The sequence below is a fragment of the Schistocerca serialis genome, chromosome 9 (genome assembly GCF_023864345.2).
Source record: "Schistocerca serialis cubense isolate TAMUIC-IGC-003099 chromosome 9, iqSchSeri2.2, whole genome shotgun sequence".
In the NCBI taxonomy this organism is placed as follows: Eukaryota; Metazoa; Arthropoda; class Insecta; order Orthoptera; family Acrididae; genus Schistocerca; species Schistocerca serialis.
The window spans coordinates 407,922,917-407,947,878 of record NC_064646.1 but is presented as its reverse complement, the minus strand read 5'-3'; the positions used below and the strand labels follow the sequence as shown (position 1 = coordinate 407,947,878).

The following is a 24,962-nucleotide window of genomic DNA, read 5'->3' as shown; positions in this document are numbered from 1 at the left end:
GTGTGACACTGGGTATTAAAGAGACAGGAACAGGATCCTACTGTTGGTAGTGGTGACTCGGGAAAATGATTAGGTTAGAATTAAAGTTGACCAAAAATTTCAGTGTTCCGTAAAATTATTCATCCATGCTGGCAAGTCTTTCGCGTTTCCAGACTTCTGAAACGACATGGTCTTACTTCGAGGTGGAACTGCTGCAGGCGCGAAAACGCCACTTATCCTCTTTACGAGGAGAATTAAATATATTTGGCCGCACCGTCTTCTACAATTAATACTCTTGAAACTCTCCACAAACAAATATTGTACTGTGTCTCACGACATCAAACGCTCCACAATACCTTGCCTTGCATTTTGTCACCACGTGTTTCATCCACATAATTTTGGCGCACGTAACTCACTATCAGCTTGCAACAACTCTATGCGCGTGCACTCACGCACCGAGGAAGTTAGTGCCACGCGACGTTATCTTTGCTCAGAGATTGTTATTAGGCATAGCAAACGCCCTGACTGTACCAGCCTGTTTACTACATTGCTTACAATATTGTTTTTAAATAGTTAAAAATAAGTTTGATTTACAATCCTTCAAGCAATTATGTATATACCTGAAAATAATATCAAAAAGGCAGAAAGAAATAATGTGCTAATTATGAAGTACTGTGTTGTAGCGTTGCAATACCTGTTTCAGTAACGTTTGTACAACGACACATCCGCTACACGGATGTTCGTCATTTGTGAATGAAACTGAAAAGACGTGTGCGAAGTACTAATCTATTAGAATTTTATTCATCTTATTCTCTTGATGTTGGCTTGTTTGTCTCTTCTCAGGCGTGTCATAGTGTCCACAGGTCTTGGTTTTACAAAGCAATGGTACTGTTTCCACAACAGTTAAGTTAGAGAGTATACTATGTAGCCAGTATAAACTGTTTCTTCAGTATAACTTCTGTATTCTTAGTTACTCGGATGACTAGTTCACAAAATATATAAGCTTCAAAGTTCTAATGGTTTGTTGCCTGTGCACAAAACGTGTCTACTTCTCACAAAAGGTTTCACAAGACTCCCTTCTACAACTAATATTCCCTCCAAGCTCGAAGTGCCGGCAACTGTGGCCGAGCGGTTCTGGGCGCTTCAGTCTGTAACGCACGGCCGCTACGGTTGCAGGTTCGAATCCTGCCTCTGGCATGCATGTGTGTGATGTCCTTAGTTAGGTTTAAGTAGTTCTAAGTTCTAGCGGACTGATGACCTTAGATGTTAAGTCCCATAGTGCTCAGAGCCATTTGAACCAAGCTCGGGGTGAAACTTATATAGGGACTTGCGGTAACACGATCTTGGTATCCTAATAGGCCACTTTGAGCGCTACAAGTTAATCAGTGCATCATCTCGCTTTCTTACTGGCTGAGTTTAGCCTTCCAAGTTTGTTTTCATTTCGTAGTTAACAGAAGTTGGTTTCATCACACTGTGCTACTTATTAGGACTTCTCGTATGTATTGCACTCTCTGAATTGCATTGTAAATATGTTGCTCGTATTCTGATTGCGTTCTGATCGCATCAGTAATATTGCGTAGGGTAATTGAGTCCATATTTGGTTTTGTTTCATATTAAACAGAAACTGCTTTCGTCGCATAGTGTTCTGTGAACTTAATTGTGCTTGCTGTTGCTTACGAACCTGTGTGTGAACTGCTCGATTTATTTTTGTCTGCGTCCATTTTCCTCAAGTTCTCGCAATCAATGCAGAACACCCTGTTAGCAGGTTTTGACAGTACTGGTATTCAACTTTATTAGTCACGATATGAGTATGGAATTCCGCTTTGAATAGTGACGGTTCTTGCCACGGAGCGCCATACGTTTCATGTTGGCTTGTAGTTTCTGAATGTACATGTAGACAGGCATGCATTGTAGTCTTGGTGACCTGAGTTTCCTTCCTTTCCAATGCTAAAATGCGACAGTAGTTATGCAAATGCTTCCACATGTTTTCAACTGGTTCTAAAAGCAGTACATTTTAGCACAATTCAATGAATATTTCGATGGCCTCCATTAAACGCGAGGGTACGAAAAACGGATGGGAACATAAGAATATGAGCAATTTACTTACAACGGATTTAAATCGAGCAGTTCACACACGGATTCGTAAGCAGTAGTAATAAACAGCAATGAATCTACAGAATGCTATTCGGTGAAAACAGCTTATATTTCACATGAAACCAAATATGGAGTCCTTTACACCACCCAGTGCGACGAATGAAAGCAAAAATTAAGGAGAATACAAGCAACATATTTAAAATGCAATTCAAAGGTTGCAACACACACAAGAAAGATCGTAATTAGGGACTTAATTTCCACTTGATAAAAGCCACACGGTCGAAATTACAATATTCGGTTTTACAAATAAGTACACTTTACCACCAGATTACCATACTCAACAGTTAAGTATAAGTTAAAAAAGTTATCATCTAGTACTCGTATTTCGTAAGACAAGAATACAGATTATTACGCCATATTTTCCTGAATTCTGAGTCCATTGACAGGCCACTCGCTGATCTACTGTCGGTCGTAGCATCAAGAACAGAGATAATAAATATGTTGTCCAAAGATTTTCATCGTTCACACAGACTTTCAACAAAGTGTTCAAACAGTTTCACACAGGTCTAAATTGAGAGGTAAATATTACAAAAATTTGTGTAAACATTTATGGAGATTGTTTTATAAAACTTGGCATATTTATGTTTATTTAACTACACAAATGTTAACTATAACGATCGATTATTTTTACAAAGTTAATATTTTATCTACACATGAAGCGATTTGATATTTGATATTAAGTATTAGGCTTGATTACATCAAAATAAGTAGTATTTTACACCATACAGATTCTGCTAACGTACCGCAGTACCTCACGTATGGTAAACGTAAATCTACAGGAGACTTTGCTACGTGCCTGGCAGCTATATCTTCTTGTAGTTGTCCTCGTTGTCCAGTTCGTCACTAATCTCTCTTAGTATGTAAGCTCTGAAACCTTGCTGGTGTGCTTCAGGTAGAACCCGTTCAGGAGAACTTGATTCCAGTATCGGCAATACATTGTTGTAGGATCTCTAACACGAAACTTTTAGACAGCAATATATTCATCCTGTGGTATTCCTTCTTCTATTTACGTACAGAATAGACAATATATCGTCCATTCCCCTAAAAAATGTATATCACACGCTTCGAAACTCTTGCTACACAAAGAGCCAGTTCCTTCCGCAAAAAAAAGAAAAAAAAGGATTTTGCTTACAGAGACAGCTCCAGTCTTTGACTGTCTGGGAAAGCAGTTATATGGAGTCACCTCTCCGTCTTGGTGCCTTTTCGTTCCCACATTTAAAGTAGCGCTCCAGAAATCAACTCACGTTCGTAGACTTCTTTGTCGTCTTCTTCGGGCTCTTCTCTTCAAACACGCCGACACACTAGTGAGTTCTGATCAGGAATGCCCGGTGCGGTGCGGCCTCACTGGGGAAGATGTGGGATACGCGGAGATTTGGATGAGTGCCTTGCACCGCATACTTGAACTCGTGACTCGGTTCTCCAACAGCCCGGTGAATTTAGACACTATTCTATCACAAACACCATTCAGTGATCCACTAAAAGGAGGTGCACAACAGCACGAGCTGTTCCATCTGGGACAGAATGCATAAACCGTAGTTGTACGAATACTTACATTAGAACTGTGCATTAATTTATTGCTATTTATTTATTTATTCTTATTTGTTTATTCCGATTTGTGGATTTTAATTTACTCTCTAACACTTGCTTATTTGACCTATTTAGTTTCCTGTAGTTTCTAACGTCTCTGACGCCCCTGTGATAACCCTTCCCCGCTCCCTTCTATCCCCTCCCATTTCGCGGTCCACTGACTACCTTGATAATGCCGACGTTTCCCTGAATGCCAATGGCGATCCCGAGACCTCAGCAACGCTTTGAAAACCTGCGGTTAACTCATTGCATTTTCTATCGCATTAATGATCATAGCAGATGTTACTACATGCGTTGTACCTTCTCTGCCATTTCATATCCATGTTCGTCCTTTCAGCCATACACTTTTACCTCAATCATTAACCCTCGCTAAAGCAAGGGGGGAAGGGTGTTACTTTACGCCCACCTTTTCCAAATATCGTAATTTAGTCAGTTACTTCGCACTTTAAAATTTTGAAAATAATCTTTATTGTTCTTAACGAATTCTACTGCCAGATTCCACATACGTTTTAAATTTTTCCGTTAAACTTACCTCAGAAATGTAAGTCTCAATAGTAGTTGTCACTTTCCACAATGAATGTCGTATTCAGTATTCACACGTTCAGGGCCCAGTATCTCTTTAAACAGTACATTGAGAGTAAAAGTCAGCAACAACAAACGAAATTTGCATATTTTAAATTTTTTTGTGGTGGTCATGAAGTCGATTGTACGCCTTATTGAAAGTGCATTGATATTGTTGAGGGTGTACTGAAAGGAATTTTTAGCTTCTGGGCCCTACTTACACTTCATTACCTCTTTAAAAATTATGTTGTTAACATGATTCAACAACAATTTACGAATTTTTTTAATTTTTTTAGGGTGAGCATAAAGTACGCCACCCTGGTAATGTGTTTATGGAAAATGCCTTGGTGTTGCTAAGATTTACTCCACCTGACGTATGATCAAACTGTTTGTCTTGTACAATGTATTCTAATTACTTCACTTGCAAAAAATTTCTAATGACTATATCCAAGCAATTCAGAATTGTTCTGCTACATTTGTTAGGCTCCAGCAACACGCGAGTGTTACGGAGATTCTTCGTGAACTTAAATTGTAATCCCTGAGGATAGGACTTCTTTTTTTTTTTTGCGAACCAGTATTGAGAAAATTTAGAGAACCAGCATTTCCGGATGATCACAGAATAGTCCTACTGCCATCAACGTACAGCGCTTGGACCATGCGGGACGACTTGGGCACCTAAATAATTCTCGGTATTAATAGCAATATTGTCTACTGCTTTATAAAGTGTAAGGCGAGTACGCCTTCTCCTCCTATAACATCGTGGCATCTTCTGTGCTACAACGGTTACAATCGTTACAACGGTAACGAAGATAAGTTTGAGCTCTTACGGAGGAACGTATACAGTCGTTTTCCTCTCGGTCCTTTTGCGAGCGGAACAGGAAAGGGCGAAAATATAAAGGGTGCAAGGAATATTCAGCCATGCATCTTGCTTGCGGTATTGATGCAGATATTTCATGTACTGCACCGCATCTTCTACTTTCCACCGGTGGCTGCTGTTTAGATTTGCCTTCTTTTGTTCGACTTCGAGATAAGAGAGGATCTCGTACGGTTGTACATATACATACGCCGCAGTCCAAAAAATTTCGAGACTGGATTAATAAAAAACAGAGATAAGTTAAGACGCTGGTTATAATGCTTCATGTATTCTACGTAGTTTGAGTACAAAGCACAAAACTTTCATTTTAGCATGTGAAAATGTCAGAAAAGTCCTTCTTTGGGATGTTATTCAACTCGCGCGTCACATTGACTTGAATGTCTGTTATGCCGTCAAAGCGTTGAATCTTCATGTATATTTCTGCACTTTGTCGTTTGTGGTACGTTCGTACTGATAACACCCAAGTCGCGTCACCAGTGATGACTTTTTTCCGGAAAAATAATCAACTGTCCGCATTTTGCGGCAAGCGTCCACGCCTATTGTTTTCGTTCGGGAGTCAAGGTTGCACAGGACAGACTTTGCACACAATTTTCTCCGAAACATTCTGCAGAACCACTCACATCAATATTAGGGGCATCCGCTTCGCTGCTGTTGCCGACTCTCTTTGATGTGGGCATGTCCTGTTGTGCAGCGCTGCGAAAGGATGGCCCGGTATACCATCCAGGAACAGGTCGACATGTTCTTTACCTCCGGAAAGGAAAATGATAATGGGAAGTGGCAGTATGACTGTACCGGGAAAAATATCCTCGAAGTCAGCACCATAAACTTCTCACAACAGTGTTTCGTCGTATGTTTGAGATTGGCGAGGTAACCATGAAAGGCGGATGCAACAGCACGTATACAGGCCGTGGAGGAACATGACTGAACACTGTAGAATATGAGCACAGTATGAGCACTATCCAGCACCATTAACAACTTCTGGAGACCTTATCACCTGCGGCCTTGCCTTGACAGCGACAGTTTTGTCGCTGGTTCGTCGCACAGGCACTGGGGTTTCAGCCATCTATCCTACTCACAAGTGAGACTAACAAGGGGCGGCGTTGTCAACCTTCATACCCGTCGCCTGTGGGCTGCGGAGAATCACCATGGTCTGATGGCAGCGCACCATCTGCACCGGTTTAGCCTCGACGTGTGGGCAAGGATTTATTTGATATTACCTTGTGGGATAAGTCATTTGTCCACAACACCTCACAAGCAAGGCATATTTGCATTTCGTAGGTTGACCGTGTCTCTCCAGCTGAAAGAGATCCATTTGGTAGTATGATGGGTAATGTTCCTACTGCATGACGGCGCCCCAACTCACCTCCGAATTTCCGTGTGGAGGATCTGATCGCCCATGGATCTGACGAGATGGTTCAGTCGCATGGCCCCTCTAGTCGCTGGACCTCAATTCTTTAAATTTCTACCTGTGGGGCACCTGAAAGAAATCGTGGGAGTGGACCGCATTCCAGACATGCAGACGAACAACGCATTCGTGCTGCCTGTGACACCATTTGGTAGCAGGAAGGCACATTTGAACGTGAGTGTCACTTGCTGCTGCGCCGTGTTCACGCATGCTTAGAGGACCTTAGGGACCACTTCCAACACCTTTTGTAACGGTGGTCTCATCATAATACAGGGTGTCCCAAAGAGAATGACCCAATTTTAAATAGAATTATTTATTAGGAAGAAGGGCTTAACACAAACAAATTACATACTAAATTACTCAGAAAAGACAGAAGTTTATAAAAATCCGTCTCAAATGTTCAATATGTCCTCCAATCGCTGCACGGGCAACATCTAGCCAATAGCCGAATTCTTCCCAAACTGAGCGTAAGGTGTCTTCTGTCACTGAAGCTACAGCAGCTGATATTCTGGTTTTTAGTTCATCAATGTCATGAGGTATGGGAGGAATGTAAACACATTGTTTAACATGTCCCCACAGGAAGAAATCACATGGTGTTAAGTCAGGGGACCTAGGAGGCAAAGAGTGTAAAGCTTGGTCTCGTAGTCCCGTACACCCTATCCAACGTTGAGACGCGTTGGCATTGAGGAAACTGCGCACGTTGTGCCAGTGCGGTGGTGCTTCATCTTGCTGATAGATGAAATTGTCAGAGTCAAGTTGTGGTAATAACCATTTCCATAGCATTGCAAGATATGATTGTCCTGCTACAGTTTCATCCTCAAAAAAGTAGGGTCCATAAACCTTGCTTTGCGAAACACCACAAAAAAATTCACTTCTGGTGAATCACGTTCGTGTTCAATTGTTTCATGAGGATTTTAGAGCCCCCATATAGGCACATTATGACAGTGAACCTTACCGCTAATATGGGAAGTTGCCTCATCGCTGAATATCAACTGCGACATAAAACTGCCATCTTCCATGTCCTCTAGAATAGCATTGCTAAAGTCCACTCGCTTCACTTTGTCAGTATCTCGAAGAGCTTGTACCAGTTGTAATCGGTATGGTTTGAGGGCTAAACGACGCCGTAACACATACCACACTATCATGCGCGGTAACGCAAGTTCTCGGCTAGCACGACGCGTAGACTTGCGGGGGCTCCGCTCAAGTACTCGTCGGATTTGTCCCACTAAAGTTCAGGAACCCGTGGTCGGCCAGGACTTTGCCTTTACAGAGGCATCCTGTTTCTTCAAACTATTTATACCACCGTCGAATGTTCTTTGGTGATGGTAGTTTAGCATGAAATCGAATATGAAACGCCCGCTGAACTGCGATCACTGATTGAGTACGACTAAATTCAGTAACACAATATGCCTTCTATTGCGTGAACGCCACATTGCGTGAGACTGACTGCACGCTCCAGGCCAGCGCTCGTAGCGACATCTAGCGGATATTTCTGAAACTCTATATCATGCCGATTACATCTAGCGCTGTTTCAGTTACCTAGTGACATTTGTCTCAATATTATTACAAGTTAAAATCGTGTCATTCTGGTTGGGACACCCTGTATCTCGTGCACTGTAATATACTGTGAAGTCATGATGAATTAATAAATGCCCTGTACCACCATTTGGCAAAATCGATGTGTGTATATTAACTGTAGTGCCAATAAGTACTCCAGTGAATGAAACGCTAATTCTGTTTCCATGTACCACAAAAATGAAATATTAGATATTCTGAGCCCTGTAACTTTTCTACGGTGTATAGTTTTTCAATGTATAGTACGCTTGCATCAAGTGTCTTGCACATTGGTACTGCTTAGGTATTCTCGTATTCTGGCATTGTGTCAGATTCCTTTTAGATTGTGTCACTGTGTAGCCTGTGCGATCTCGCTTCCAGATGGCGACCACAGATCTGGCGATGATCACGACTCCAGGCGTGCCAGCTCCAGGGGTCTCATACCAAAGGCTAAAATCAAGACTGTCAAGATGACTTTCGTCATCGTGTTCGGTAAGTCACAACTCCACTTACTAAGAAACTACAAGAGTTTATTACTCGGCTAAAACCACGAATCCTGGAACTGTGTTCCGCATATTCAAACACAGTACTGAGTGTGTCTGTAGAAAGGCTCTTCACCATCATAAGCAGCACTTCCTGAACTGGAGAACGACGTTCATACAGTTCAGTCACGAATCTCTGTTGTTAACCAGGCTGCAGAAGTGTTACTAGCTCTTAGGAGGGACGTGAATGTCATTTTGTACGCTTATACTCTAGCTCTTTATTCGCACGAAGTAATGGCCGCTATCGACAGGGGATCTCAAGTTGATTCCATATTTTTAGATTTCCGGAAAGCTTTTGACACCGTTCCTCACAAGCGACTTCTAATCAAGCTGCGGGCCTATGGGGTATCGTCTCAGTTGTGCGACTGGATTCGTGATTTCCTGTCAGTAATGTCGCAGTTCGTAGTAATAGACGGCAAATCATCGACTAAAACTGAAGTGATATCAGGTGTTCCCCAGGGAAGCGTCCTGGGACCTCTGCTGTTCCTGATCTATATAAATGACCTGGGTGACAATCTGAGCAGTTCTCTTAGGTTGTTCGCAGATGATGCTGTAATTTACCGTCTAGTAAGGTAATCCGAAGACCAGTGTCAGTTGCAAAGCGATTTAGAAAAGATTGCTGTATGGTGTGGCAGGTGGCAGTTGACGCTAAATAACGAAAAGTGTGGGGTGATCCACATGAGTTCCAAAAGAAATCCGTTGGAATTCGATTACTCGATAAATAGTACAATTCTCAAGGCTGTCAACTAAGTACCTGGATGTTAAAATTACGAACAACATCAGTTGGAAAGACCACATAGATAATATTGTGGGGAAGGCGAGCCAAAGGTTGCGTTTCGTTGCCAGGACACTTAGAAGATGCAACAAGTCCACTAAAGAGACACCTTAAACTACACTCGTTCGTCCGCTGTTAGAATATTGCTACGCGGTGTGGGATCCTTACCAGGTGGGGTTGACGGAGGACATCGAAAGGGTGCAAAAAAGGGCAGCTCGTTTTGTATTATCACGTAATAGGGGAGAGAGTGTGGTAGATATGATACGCGAGTTGGGATGGAAGTCATTAAAGCAAAGACGTTTTTCGTCGCGGCGAGATCTATTTACGAAATTTCAGTCACCAACTTTCTCTTCCGAATGCGAAAATATTTTGTTGAGCCCAACCTACATGGGTAGGAATGATCATAAAAATAAAATAAGAGAAATCAGAGCTCGAACAGAAAGGTTTAGGTGTTCGTTTTTCCCGCGCGCTGTTCAGGAGTGGAATGGTAGAAAGATAGTATCATTGTGGTTCGATGAACCCTCTGCATAGCACTTAAATGTGAATTGCAGAGTAATCATGTAGATGTATATGTACTTTACGACTGCTCTTCCAACAGAGGCCAAACTTTCTGCACGTCACTTAAAAGGGCAATTTATTTTGTATGTATAGTTTTAGAATTCTGGGACATTACTTGGTTTAGTATTAAACAGCAGTCCGTAACCATCCAGCTTTCGTTACGAAATTTATTAAACAACAAAAAAACATACACCTCAGGACTTACACGCAGAACAAATTTGAAGTTCATAGCATATATCAATTTACTCTGAACGTATGTTTCCTTACCCTTACTTCCACTGACACTGAAAAAGTTAATTATTTACAGTTCCCGGCTCCCAAGATTAATGTAAATTCCACTTGGTTATAGTTTCTGGAGCACAAATTTGAAAGACCGTGACTTGAGCGAAACAAATTGATACGAGTCACTTTTACAACTGTTTACAGACACGTATCGAAGTGTTCTATATGCTTCTTCAGTGGTGAACATCTGCTAATTTATATCTGTTGGACTACGCTGTTTCTGTGTATAACCTCCTTTAATTTTGGAGTTTCATTTAATATCATGTGTCGAAATTTAACGTAAGTTTGTGGTTCCAACTGTTGTGCCTCAGAAAATTAACAAATTTACTTACAACTCTCACTAACTAAGTGTTGAAATCATGACGAAATCGACGAGAAACGAAGAATAAACTTTTATGTAAATGCTCCTATATTTCTGAAAAAATTGTTACTTGTTACTAAATGTAAAATTCGAATCCGAATCTACACCATTTTTCAGAAATTTATTTTTATTTAGCAGTCAAATATCACAAAGTTTTTTTTTCTCAACCACGACTGTTTTCACAATGATTTAAATAATAAAGTACAGTACCATTTACGCTTTTCATACGTAGCACGTTGCGCTTCAAACGTTTATCGCTATTTGGAAGATCTGTAACAATTTACAAAGTGTTCGAATACCTTTTAAAACTGATACAGATCTTGCAAATACCGATAAACTTCTGAAGCGGAACGTGCTGTTGCATTGTACCGCTTCTCTTTTCCTGCAGACGTCTTTGTGTGTTTTCAAGATATTGTACCTCCTTTAACACGCAGAAATTTACATAAACGCGACACATCATTCACACTGTCTGCTGTGAGCGATTTGCTGCGTGTCTGTGAATTTCTGCGTATTGGAGAAGGCACATTACGTTAAGAACATAAAGAGACAACTGCAGGGAAAAAGGAGCAGAACAACACAACACGTACATCAAATCGAATAGCTATGCAAATTGTTACAAAACATGAAAAGTCTATAAATTCCTGAAATGGACGTGCTATGCATGAAAAAAAAGTAACTCGAACAGTAATTTATTATTTATATCATTATTAACAGTTGCAAGCTTACAAGGGCATCGTTTATGATGAATGACATTAACTAAAAAGCAGTCCATCTTCAGATCCATCCTTGTTACAAAGTTAACCATTGTTTCAAGAGTTCCTTTAGTATTTGATCGCTACTTAGTTCCTAAGCAGACGTTACGTTGTGATGACGCTAGATCTGAAGTTGCATTCATTCTAAAACTGCCGATCATAACTGGAAAAACGTCTAGTTCACAAACAGCTATATAAATTTAATAATTTTTTAATAATTTTTTCATACAAACTCATAATATATTTCTTCAAAGTCAGTACCGCCATTAGACTGTTGTTTATTTACAGTGTTACTCTTACACTTACACAATCATGATTTCGGCTACAGAGTGCCATTATCAAGTATTTTAAGTGTTATAAATTGCCTAAGATGGCATACTACCGTCTTAAAATACACTATAGACACATTGTCTAAGAGTCGATATTTCTGGCAGAGCCTACTGCTTTGTTTCATTACTGAGTACATTCAGTCAAGATGGTGTACTCAGTAATGAAACAAAGCAGTAGGCTCTGCCAGAAATATTGACCCTTAGACAATGTGTCTAATAGTGTATTTTAATACGACAGTATGTCATCTTAGGCAATTATAACACTTAAAACACTTGATAATGGCACTTTGAAGCCGAAATCATGATTGTGTAAGTGTAAATGTAACACTGTAAATAAACAACAGTCTAATGGCGGTACTGGGAGCTATATAAATAATATATTTCAGTAAGAATCTCCTGATTATGAAATCATGTCGTGATACGATGAAAACTGCCATCATATAAGCTGCTACTACGGACATCTTTAATGACGCTGTGACACATTCAGAAGAGTCTTCCTGAAACGAATTCCTGCAGCGGAAGCCTAAGCTAATGTAAAAAACTATTACCGACACACTATCTGTGGTCGTCTTTATGAGATAAAAATGTATGACACACATGTGGCAACTGCTGTTTTCTCACACCGATGGAAACGAAAGCAATTGTTAATATAATATTTCGGACATGTCCGACAGAACAGATGCCATCTTCATATACAAGGGCTCATCGGCCATTTGACCATCTTCTTCTGTGCGGATGCACAAACAGTGCCCGAACTCTTGCGGGAATCGGCAAAAAGCCGCGAGTAATGAGTATAATGTGCATGGGTAATATGAATATAGTGCGGGACAATAAGTTGAGAATGTGCGTCTCACGGGACGTGTGCCAGAGATAAGTCCCTGCAGTCGCACTATCCTCGGTGGCTCAGATGGTAGCCGGCACGGTAGCTCAACGTGCTCGGTCAGAGGGTTAGCTACCCTCTGTAATAAAAAACTGAGTGAACGGATCAACAAAGAACCTGAACGGGTGTCATCAGACGTCCGCCACGAACAAATCCAACGAACAATATAGAACAAAATGAGATTTAAAAATAAAAAATAAAAAAAAGATGGATAGAGCGTCTGCCATGTAAGCGGGAGATCCCGTGTTCGAGCCCCGCTCGGGGTACACATTTTTAAATGTCCCCTTTGACTTACATCAACGCCTGTATGCAGCTGAGGTATTGATTTCATTGTAATTCAATATAATATTTGCGAAGACCTACGAACACCACGCTAGTCTCTCACTACAAACCATGGAAACAAAATGCTTTGGATATAGCGGGATTTATTCTAGGATTTCATCCGTGATATCGGAACCAGACACTGGCATGTCCTTGCGTCTTACTGTAATACAAAGGACTCTGGGGACGGAAAGGTTCTCACATGAAACTATAACTTTCCAATAGACGTAAATTAATAATTGACACTGAAGATCAGCTCACTGTTCTTCGAAACAAAAAAGTACAAAAGCGACTGTTTGCTTGTATGTTCGGAAAATAGTGCTTACTGTATTCAGTATGAGTAACCAGATTGAGATTTTCACTCTGCATCGGAGTGTGCGCTGATATGAAACTTCCTGGCAGATTAAAACTGTGTTCAGGACCGAGACTCGAACTCAGGACCTTTGCCTTTCGCGGGCAAGTGCTCTACCATCTGAGCTACCGAAGCACGACTCACGCCCGGTACTCACAGCTTTACTTCTGCCAGTACCTCGTCTCCTACCTTCCAAACTTTACAGAAGCTCTCCTGCGAACCTTGCAGAACTAGCACTCCTTAAAGAAAGGATATAGCGGAGACATGGCTTAGCCACAGCCTGGGGGATGTTTCCAGAATGAGATTTTCACTCTGCAGCGGAGTGTGCGCTGATATGAAACTTCCTGGCAGATTAAAACTGTGTGCCCGACCGAGACTCGAACTCGGGACCTTTGCCTTTCGCGGGCAAGTACTCTACCAACTAGGACGGGGCGTGAGTCGTCATGGGTTGCTCAGTTGGTGGAGCACTTGCCCGCGAAAGGCAAAGGTCCCAAGTTCGAGTCTCGGTCCTGCACACAGTTTTAATCTGCCAGGAAGTTTCAGTATGAGTAACATTTATCGTCGGATAACCGCGGTTGTGTTGGTGCCGGCCGCTGTGCCCGAGCGGTTCTAGGCGCTTCAGTCCAGAACCGCGCTGTTGCTACGGTCTTAGGTTCGAATCCTGCTTCAGGTATGGATGTGTGTGATGTCCTTAAGTTAGTTAGGTTTAAGTAGTTCTAAGTTCTAGTGGAGTGATGACCTCAGATGTTAAGTCCCATAGTGCTCAGAGCCATTGCTGTGTCGGCAGTGTTCATCCTGTGCTGGAGTCCGTACATCGTGTTCGACCTGCTGCAAGTGTACGACTACGTGCCGACGACGCAGACCAACATCGCCGTGGCGTCCTTCATCCAGAGCCTGGCGCCGCTCAACTCGGCCGCCAACCCGCTCATTTACTGCCTCTTCTCCACGCACATCTGCCGCAGTCTCAGGTCTGCACACGTCCAGTTTCGTTACCGTTGCTTAGCTAAATGCAACAACATTTAATCAAGAAAACTTACGCTGCCTGAAAGTCAAGTACAGAGAAGGGGAAGAGGGAATCAAATGAAACTTAACGGGTTGAGAAGGTAACCTCAGCGATTACAAAATAGAGCCAAATTTCAAAGTATATGGCAGTATGAAGCACTTCTCCGTACGATGTTGTCCCCCTCTCCCTCTGGCATATATGGTGCACACACTGATGCAGTTGGGAACGGTGTCATAAAGCTGCTGTATCCTTGCTGGGGCAGACGGCCCACAGCTGTTGTAACTGTACAAACAAACGCTATAATAAGACAGGCTCCACATGGGACAGATCAGCAATACACAATAAACCACACAGACACAAGCACACACACGGAATCGGATGCTACATTACACACAGGAAGTGAAGACGAGACAGACATACAAACATAGCAAAAGTAAGCGAAGGTTCTACAACACTACGTCGAATTAACGTGGAAAAAATGCTCAGTGTAGCTGTTTGTTATACCATTACATAGCATGTAACACTATCTGAAGATGTGACATTTCTTCTGCAACGGTATAGTTGTTTCCGCTCCATAAGCAGCAGGTTTCGCTGCTCGCTCGCACCGGAAAATACGAGTACAAAAGTAGGCGGCTGCGCCGCCAATTTTATTGCAGGACGCGGCCGGCCGCGGGCGCTGCAGAACCCATGTGGACGGTTGGACAGAAATGTGTCAGGCTTCATAGTACGTATTTATATGTGTCGTGTATTATACATTTCTTGTACGTGAATGTGAATCTGTACATGAGCTTTCCTAATCCTCCTCACATCTTTCCATGAAGCGTGGCCAAATCTTAGTTGGGAAGTAGTTCTGTAGTATAGTAGTGCCAATCTTAAATCCTGGGTAGGGGCTCAGACAGACAGCACAGGCAGGTAAAAGTCAAAGACGTTCCAGTGTCACAAGATTTGGGGCGGAGAGGTTGGTCACGGCCAAGTGGTTCGATCATCCCCTCCACCGGGACCCAGGAAGACCTCCGGGTGCCCGTGATATTCTGGGAGTGTCACAGAAGACGGGTAAGTGAGCAGACATGCCCTCAGTGCGTCTGTCTCGATGTTCACGTTTGGAAGAGAGGCATTTGAATATTTGCACTAATTATTTTATTTCCAGCTTCGGATTGTGAAAGGAAATGAATGTTCTCGTTTAATTTCGGAAATTTGGGGCGGAGAGGAGGTCACAGCCAAGTGGTACGACCATCCCCTCCACCTCTGTGTTAATGTATCTGGTCCCCAGTTTGCCCGTTATCCTCCTCACATAGCGGATGTCCCATGTAAAATATTGGGAGACTTTGGTGGTATACATTTGGCCAACGTAATTCCGTCTTGCCAGTAGAAATGTGCGTGCAGATTAGTATATAATATACTCGAGCTGTAAGTTGTAAAATTGTAATATCTGTAAACTGGAACAATTGCTGCAATAGCTGTAAAGTCGACTGAAAATGTTAAAAATAAATAGGTAATCAGTTGTCATCAATCTTTAACATACCCTAAAAATCACAAAGGAGTCAAGTTAGAGGATATAGAATGCAGCGACCCACACATCAGCGTGTGCGCCCTCCAGCCCCTTGCCTAGTATCGTACAGAAGAGGGCACGCTCTCTATGTAGCGCTCTCAAGCTCCCCTCCCCAGTTATCCGTTGCGAAATTTTCATTCAGGGCTTGACGACATCGACTTTCATCTGGCGTCCCTAGGCAAGGAGGTCCGACGGTAATCATTCACTTCTTCTTTCGCTGCATCAAGTGTGACTGGGTGGAAGTTCTCCCGAGCGCTCGCACCTGATGCAGCTGACTATGACATTTTAAAACAACTCCCAATCTCCATTGGTTACGTAACCATACACGCAGAAGGTATAAATGGAAGAACTGTCACATCATATCTAAATGAAATTTCCATCTCTTGTTTCTTCCTTTAAATACACTTCTAATTTTACATTAAAATACACTCGCAACCTATTATGTATCTTATTATTATCATTATAGAAACAAGTTTAAAGAAATTTGTTTATATGCGCTTGTACTCCTTATTATATATTATTATTTTTTAAAATTTATCCTTTTGTAAAATTTTCAACAAAAAATGTACTAGTAATAAAACTGAATTTGTGTGATAGAACACGTAAACTCACATAATGAACGACATAATAACAGGCAGCAGTTCATTACTTGAGAAATAAATAAATAAATAGTAAATGTAACTGGTCCTTGATGTTCTGGATACTGGCACGAGGAATGAGTTAAAGGTGGAGGTGGTCCCACACCTGCTCCCGCTGGCCTTCAGAGCACCTCAACATGATGCAGACAGTTCATAGAGACACGTGCGGTGCGCGGCCGAGCATCGTCCTGCTGAAAAATGGCATTGCGATACAGTGACATGATAGGTAATACGGGGTGTTCAAAAAGTCTCTCCGCAATGCCGTATGATTGTTAGCCGCGCGTGCCTTATGCCGCAGTGAATATACCGAAATGAAACTCAGTGAAACACAAGTTACTAATTTATTGAATATTCATTTTTACTTACAAAATTTCACACTAAATGTTGAAAGTGTCCTCCCTAGTTGTTGAATACACAATTCAATTCGTCTAATCATGTTTCCAAGCACAAGCTGTAACATTTCTTCTGTAACAGATGCAGTGAGCGTGGATATTGCAGTTTTCAATTCATCGATGGATTTTGGATGGTTTTTATAGACAGTTGCTTTCGCTGCACCCCAGAAGAAAAAGTCAGGTGGTATTAGGTCAGGCACTCGTGGAGACCAAAGTCTCTGTGAAATTATGCGGTCACCAGAAACATCAGCAAGCAGTGACATTGAAACGCGAGCTGACGCGCGGTTGCACCATCTTGTTGAAAATAACCGTTCAGTATTTCACTTAACACAAGTTCTCCTATGAATGGGTACAGAATATCACTGCAGTATCGTTGTGCGTTTATTGTTTCGTTGAAAAATATGGTACCCACAATCTGACATCTAGAAATTGCAATCCAAACTCCTGTTTTTACAGAATGGTTTCTCATGAGAACACAATGGATTTGCAGTACTCCACATACGAGAATTTTGACAGTTCATGTACCCGGATAAATGAAACCACGCCTCATCAGTGAAAAACGTTTCATTAAGAATATCCCTTCCATTTTGTTGAACGATATTTTTGAACCATTGACAATAATGCAGTCTCTTGCCACGATCAGTAGTTTTCAGTTTCTTGCACGACTGTCGCTTCGTGTGGGAAAAGTTCTAATTTTTTCCTTACAGCTGTCTGGGTCCTTCCGAAACGAACATCGATTTCCTGGGCGAGTTTTCTTATTGACTTGTTCGGACTCATGCACATTCTATTGGAAATATCGAGTAATTTATCATCAGGCAAAACGCTAGGACGACCACTTCTCGGTGCATCTGTCACTCATCCCGTACTTTGAAATTTGTTAATCAAATCTCGCACAGTATCGCGATGTGGGGGTGTTGTCTTCTGGAAAATTGAATTAAATGTTTGACGAACTGAAACTGTGTATTTAACGTCAGCTTTGAACACTTGTTCGACTAAAAACACACGTTCTTCAATGGTTAGAATTTAACAGTGACAAAAACGAAACAAACGAACAAAAGAACTAAACTTAAAGTTTCACGTCAACACGTAACAACACTCACCAACGATACTACTGACGCTGGCTGAGATAAACGATACAGTCGACAACAGCCATCGCGTATGACTTTAAATTACGCTTGTTAGTGATTGAGGGAACTGTGATGGCTCAACGGTATGTCACAACATCCTGCATCCTCAGGTACGGGGTGTTCAAAAAGTCTCTCCGCAGTGCCGTATGATTGTTAGCCGCGCGTGCCATATGATTGTTCGCCTGCCTGGGTTACTTCTCTTCAATTGGACTCCGTCATGACACCACTCCAAACGGAGGCGTTTGTGTTGTGGTGTTAATGACAGCCCATGTGGAGGAACGTCAATAGTACGGCTGATGCTGTCTGTCGGGGCAGGGCACAAGTGTGAAGCGGTTACAGTATGTTTGGTGCAGAATACGGTGTTGCTCTCTTTTGGTGGTCAGACGTGGTCGATCGAAAACTTGATGAAGAATTTGCCTGCCTCACATTTCCATACAGTTGCAACATCAGCCCACTGCCTCACACATTTGGATATTGCACGACTCGACCAGCTCGCCATATGGAGACCAGCAATGAGGACCCTTTCAAATTGTGCTGATAACACTGTCACATACGTACACGAGTACGTGGAATCTGTGTGTCCTTCGGAGTAATCACTCTACATCGGGTTGTTCATGCCCCTTATATACCCCAGAAGGGCTGGTGACAACAATAAACACAAACAGCGCTAATGCACCCTGTTGGCCGTTCCACCAGTGACAAAGAATTGCATCTCTAATCGGTTATATGGCCTCTCATGGTGTGTTTGTGTGCGAAACTACATTTGATATCTGACCATGTCTTCTGGCTGCTGTAATTTTTCTGACAGGCAGTGTACTGTTCACATTTCCATTCAGTAATGTATTATGGAATAATTTTTGGGGTAAATCATCAGTTATGAAAAGAAATTGTTCAAAACTCATGATTTCACACGCCTTTATTGCTCCAAAGTTTATTATACAACCGTTTACATTCTTTTTGAAATAATACGTCTGTGTGCAATCAAAAGTCTTCAACGTGTCCTTAAAGCTATAAATCGTCGCCTTCTTAAAATAATTTATGAAAGAAGTACTGATTCCACGATAACGAGCAGAAGAAATAATACGTGGTCTTCGCCTGAAGCCAACTTATTTGCATTTGTTCAAGGAGCTAGGCATTTTAACCACGCCTTCACAATACATTTATTCACTAATGAAATTCATAAATAATCGATACAATTTGAAAAAAATTGTGATATCCGTACCCACAACACTAAAAGAAAAAAATGCAGTTTGTTACCTATTATGAAATGTGACGGTGGCTCAGGAAGGAGTTCAGCGTGCATCAACAAATATTTTTGGGATTAACTTTATTGTTTGAGGACCTCGGAAATATGTTTCTTCCTCTTCAAGTTTTCATCAAAACATACATCAAAAATTGTTTGTATGCTACCCTCTTCAGTGAAACCCGCTACGTCAAGTGTTGGTATGGCTCTGTTTGCTGCACAGAAGCGAGTATAGTGTGTATTCTCAGAACTTCAGGAGAGTCCATTTTCAGAGAATCACATAGGGGGTCATACCACTCCATCTTGACAATGTTAAATTGGCTGCATCAACCCTCCGCTTTTTTAGGAACTATTGTGTATATAAAGATGAGTTTTTTACCACATCTTCCCTCATGTTTTGTGAATGTACTGCTGAACAATTACTTTAAAACGACAATTGAAAAAAGGTTATGATTTTTTCCTAAACATATGTTTTTCTGACGTAAATTTTCAAAACATTAATTTCTTGAATTTGAACTATTAGAGTAAATGCTACTACAGTAGACCTACAGCATCAAGGTACTGCCTATATTATGTGGTAAGTAATTCATATTTGTAGATTTAGAAGTTTCTGAGAAATTTCATTTTGAGAAAATTGCGTTTTAAACAAAAATATTAATACACAGCCAACTGATAGATGCAAAATATTTTTGAATCCTCCTGGCTTTTACTCCTCATCCCCTTCCTCATCCAATGCTGCCTTCCTTTCCTTGGATCTAGCTTCTTTTGACCCACTGTTTGCTGCAATCTCTGCCTTCATGACTCACAGCTGGTGGTCCACGTCCATCACACTTTTGTTGGTGTTTTAACCTTCATGAATTCCAAGATGCTCCAAAACCTGTAGTCTCCCGGAATACCCATCATTAAAAGTAAGAGTAGCGTCAGCAACACGAAGACTCACCTTCCAAGAAAAACCGTTTTTTGGTATCCTTGACTACACAACATTGTTAAAAGATTCGTTGACATTATGTGTTTTGCCTTTCAGACATTTCTTCGACAGCTCTGGATGAGCAAGATGCTGAAACACGGATTTCATAGCAAGTACAACGGCGTTTAGTGTAGTAGTTTTGTGAGAGAGAGTCTATCTACTCATCTTCCTCTTTTGCCTTCAGATATCTACACCACTCAGTGGAACACAGATTGTGGATTGATTCAGCATTTGTAGACAGCTTGTGGAAATAAATTGCCCAAACAGCTCTCTTTACACTATCTAAATAATCCCTGTTATTTATAATTTTTAAAAAAAGGAATCCTTCAGGCCACAAGTGGCCCACGAGAATCATCCGACCGCCGTGTCTTCCTCAGATGAGGATTCAGATAGGAGGGGCTTGCAGGCAGTGCACCGCTCTTCTGGTCGTTATGATGGCTTTTTGTGACCGGAACCGTTACTATTCGGTCGAGTAGCTCCTCAATTGGCATCACGAGGCTGAGTGCACCCCGAAAAATGGCAACAGTGCATGGCGGCCCAGATGGTCACCCATCCAAGTGCCGGCCACGCCCAACAGCACTTAACTTCGGTGATCTGACGGGAACCGATGTTATTTCTAATATCCATAACATAATACTTTGTAATCTGATCAATTTGTTTATCAGTCAGTCGATACTTGGTACTTACATCTTCTGATAACTTAGTTATTGCCAGCTGTTGTTTTAGTCTATGCACTCTCTTGCCCATCATCTTCTGCACATGATTAATGCACTCTAGTTGTGTAATAGACAACTCAACTCAGGACTAACTCTCCACCAATGATGCAAAACAAAATTCTTAGAAACGTCAGTGCATGATTAATTTCAAATTTTTTTTTTTCAAATAGTACACTACTGGCCATTAAAATTGCTACACCAAGAAGAAATGCAGATGATAAACGGGTATTCATTGGACAAATATATTATACTAGAACTGACATGTGATTACATTTTCACGCAATTTGAGTGCATAGATCCTGAGAAATCAGTACCCAGAACAACCAATTCTGGCCGTAATAACGGCCTTGATACGCCTGGGCATTGAGTCAAACAGAGCTTGGATGGCGTGTACAGGTACAGCTGCCCATGCAGCTTCAACATGATACCACAGTTCGTCAAGAATAGTGACTGGTGTATTGTGATGAGCCAGTTGCTCGGCCACCATTGACCAGACGTTTTCAGTTGATGAGAGATCTGGAGAATGTGCTGGCCAGGGCAGCAGTCGAACATTTTCTGTATTCAGAAAGGCCCGTACAGGACCTGCAACAAGCGGTCGTGCATTATCCTGCTGAAATGTAGGGTTTCGCATGGATCGAATGAAGGGTAGAGCCACGGGTCGTAACACATCTGAAATATAGCGACCACTGTTCAAAGTGCCGTTAATACGAACAAGAGGTGACCGAGACGTGTAACCAATGGCACCCCATACCATCACGCCGGGTGATACGCCAGTATGTCGATGACGAATACACGCTTCGGATGTGCGTTCACCGCAATGTCGCCAAACACGGATGTGACCATCATGATGCTGTAAACAGAACCTGGATTCATCCGAAAAAATTACGTTTCGCCATTCGTGCACCCAGGTTCGTCGTTGAGTACCATCGCAGGCGCTCCTCTCTGTGATGCAGCGTCAAGGGTAACCGCAGCCATGGTCTCCGAGCTGATAGTCCATGCTGCTGCAAACATAGTCGAACTGTTCGTGCTGTCTTGCAAACGTCCCCGTCTGTTGACTCAGGGATCGAGACGTGGCTGCACGATCCGTTCCAGCCATGCGGATAAGATGCCTGTCATCTCGACTATTAGTGATACGAGTCCGTTGGGATCCAGCACGGCGTTCCGTGTTATCCTCCTGAACCCACCGATTCCATATTCTGCTTACAGTCATTGGACCTCGAACAACGCGAGCAGGAATGTCGCGATACGATAAACCGCAATCGCGAGAGGCTACAATCCGACCTTTATCAAAGTCGGAAACGTGATGGTACGCATTTCTTCTCCTTACACGAAGCATCACAACAACGTTTCAGCAGGCAACGACGGTCAACTGCTGTTTGTGTATGAGAAATCGGTTGGAAACTTCCGTCATGTCAGCACGTTGTAGGTGTCGCCACCGGCGCGAACCTTGTGCGAATGCTCTGAAAAACTAATCATTTGCATATCACAGCATCTCCTTCCTGTCGGTTAAGTTTCGCGTCTGTAGCACGTCATCTTCGCGGTCTAGCAATTTTAATGGCCAGTAGCGTTTTTATTTCAAATAATGAATATTCGAATTTTTTGCTAAAACAAACACCAAGTTAAGCACGAATGGTCATATTTTCGTAATGTGCATAAAAGTAAAAACGTCAAATGTTCGTCATTTTGGGCGGCACGACGCGCCTCGATGTCCCGTGCTGCAGGAGGATGCCGCCGTTCGCGTGGCTGAGCTGCCTGCGGCAGCAGGGCCGCAGCACCACGAGCACCAACACGAGCAGCACGGCCGACACGCTGACCAGCTCGGCGCCCGCGCCGCGCCACCGCGCCGCCGGCTCGCTGCGCCAGCTCAACAGCGTGCACTTCTCGTCCGTGCTCTAGCTGCATGAGTACGGCGCCCAGCCGGCCGCCGCCGGCGCGCCTCAGCACGCGAGGCGCTCCGTCAACAGGGTGCACTTCTGAGGAGGACGCGTTCCTCGCCGCGAGCAGGCTCGCCACCTCTCGCGGTACCGCTGAGTAACCTCGCACAGTGGACAATGAATTTCGGGTCGCAAGAGCAGCGAACACGCAGTGGGTCACAGATTTCACACTATCGTATACAGGGTGAACGTTAATAAAGCTGACAGACTGCACGAACGAGTCCCAGACTGGAAGTAGAGTACAAAAGGACCCATGAACATGTGCCCGGGTAGACCATTCATCTGGTGCAAGTCTTTCGAGTTGACGCCACTTCGGCGACTTGCGTGTCGATGGCGATGAAATAATGATGATAAGGACAGCACAACACCCAGTCCCTGGGCGGAGAAAATCTCTGGCCCAGCCGGGAATCGAACCCAGGCCGTTGTTTATGACATTCCGTCACGCTGACCACTCAGCTACCAGGGGCGGACATTGTCACGGTAATTGCCGCTGACAAATGAAACTTCGTCTGAGCACTTGCCATTTGTTCTTTATGTGTTGCAGGCTGTGTGATCGATGCAACATACTGTGAGCTGCAGAACGGTATTCATGTCGGGAACAAGAGTGTATACCACCAAGCAGATGGAAACGGTCGAGAGGCACTTGGCTATACCAGAACAAGTTCCCTCACAGACACCAACCACATCACACAACATTTCAAGCCCTTTTTTGGGCGTTTATGTGATCATGGATCCTTTCAGTCACACGAACGTGCAGGGAGGCGGCGGACTGTGCGTACAGGAGGTTTGGAGGACTGAGTTCCACAGGACATTGAGACGAACCCTAGCACTAGCTTCAAATCTGGTGTACTGGCAGTTCGCTTTCTCCCTGCTCGTTAGTCCATCTGAAATGGCTCATGAACCCAAACGAGCCAAAAAAGGTTTTGAAATGCTGTGTTACGTGGTTGATGTCTGTGAGGGTACTGGTATTGGTTTAGCTGTGCTGCCTCTCGACCGTGTCCATCTGCTTGACCGTACACAAACACCCTGTCGGCTTGTTCCCGACACGAATACCAACCATTCTGCTGCTTACAGTATGCTACGTCAATCAAACAGCCTGCAACGCAAGGAACACTCAGCATATGGTCAAGGGAACTTTCATCCATCAGCACCATCTACCACAACAACAATGCGTTTCCAGACACATGTTCTTTGGATCTTTTTTCCTCCATTTCCAGTCAGGAATCCATTCATGCAGTTTGTCGGTTTTATTAATGCACACCTTGTAAGTAATTAATGCTGATCTAGTACGCAGAGGGTGTAGGTGTGTTCTGCCAGAGGATGGTAGATCATGGCATCAGAAGCTGTTCGAACACAGTACAATCCCTTTATTACTCCAATAATTCGAATGATAAGCTCAAGCCCAAATCTTGCACAGCTGGAAAATGGGCCTCGGCACACGGTCCACAGAGCAAAGTGTTGTAATAGTTAAATGCAGTCGGGATGTGCCGAAACTTTGCATAGTCAACCTCCCTGGCCAGTGGCGAGGCATTGGCCAGGATTGATGTGGTACACTGACACAGCCCACCAACACCAAGTAATAGATGGCTGGCTGGCCATAACTGGCGTTGGCAGGTCCCCCATTGGTTCTGTGGCTGGAAGGCAGATTGGGGGGGGGGGGGGGGAGGGTTAGATTCTCGGCCCATCAGTGGGTGACTGGATCCGCTGGCCTGCAGTCCTGTCAACAGGAGAGTGGAGTGGAACAACCTCATGGCGGAAGCTGACAGTGTGAAAGACAATGCCTCGCCGATTAGATGATCTGCATAGCCAGACGACCAGTATTTATACAAGTCAAACTGTGCTTAGTATGGTGTCACTCCTGCAAATGTTACTTACGCTACTTGCCAAATTGTCCCTCGTTTCGACCTTTTTCCGGGCACCAGCGTTCAGCAGGTGCTGTGATAGCGTATTGCTGCAACTGCTCTCTTTACAGTGTCAAGCCCGCTTGCCCATGACCATGCGGAATAGTTTTCGGGGTTCGGTCATAGTTTGTTAACATGCCACAAATTCCTACGGTATTATTATTAATAATAATAATAACAAATTAAATGGTTTAAAGTAATAATAACAATCTGTAAACATGAGTCC

At 42.9% G+C, this 24,962-nt stretch overlaps 1 protein-coding gene across 1 annotated transcript in view; it reads left to right on the top strand.

Moving 5' to 3' along the window:
* The window catches only part of LOC126419016 (cardioacceleratory peptide receptor-like), a 329,034-nt gene extending 304,572 nt beyond the window's left edge, over positions 1-24,462 (top strand). Inside the window, exons 6-8 of the mRNA XM_050086073.1 lie at positions 8,496-8,606; positions 14,054-14,234; positions 22,623-24,462. Coding sequence (XP_049942030.1) covers positions 8,496-8,606; positions 14,054-14,234; positions 22,623-22,797 — 467 coding nt within the window. The 3' untranslated portion in view covers positions 22,798-24,462. The remainder of the gene's footprint in view (positions 1-8,495; positions 8,607-14,053; positions 14,235-22,622) is intronic.
* The last annotated feature ends 500 nt before the right edge of the window (positions 24,463-24,962 follow it).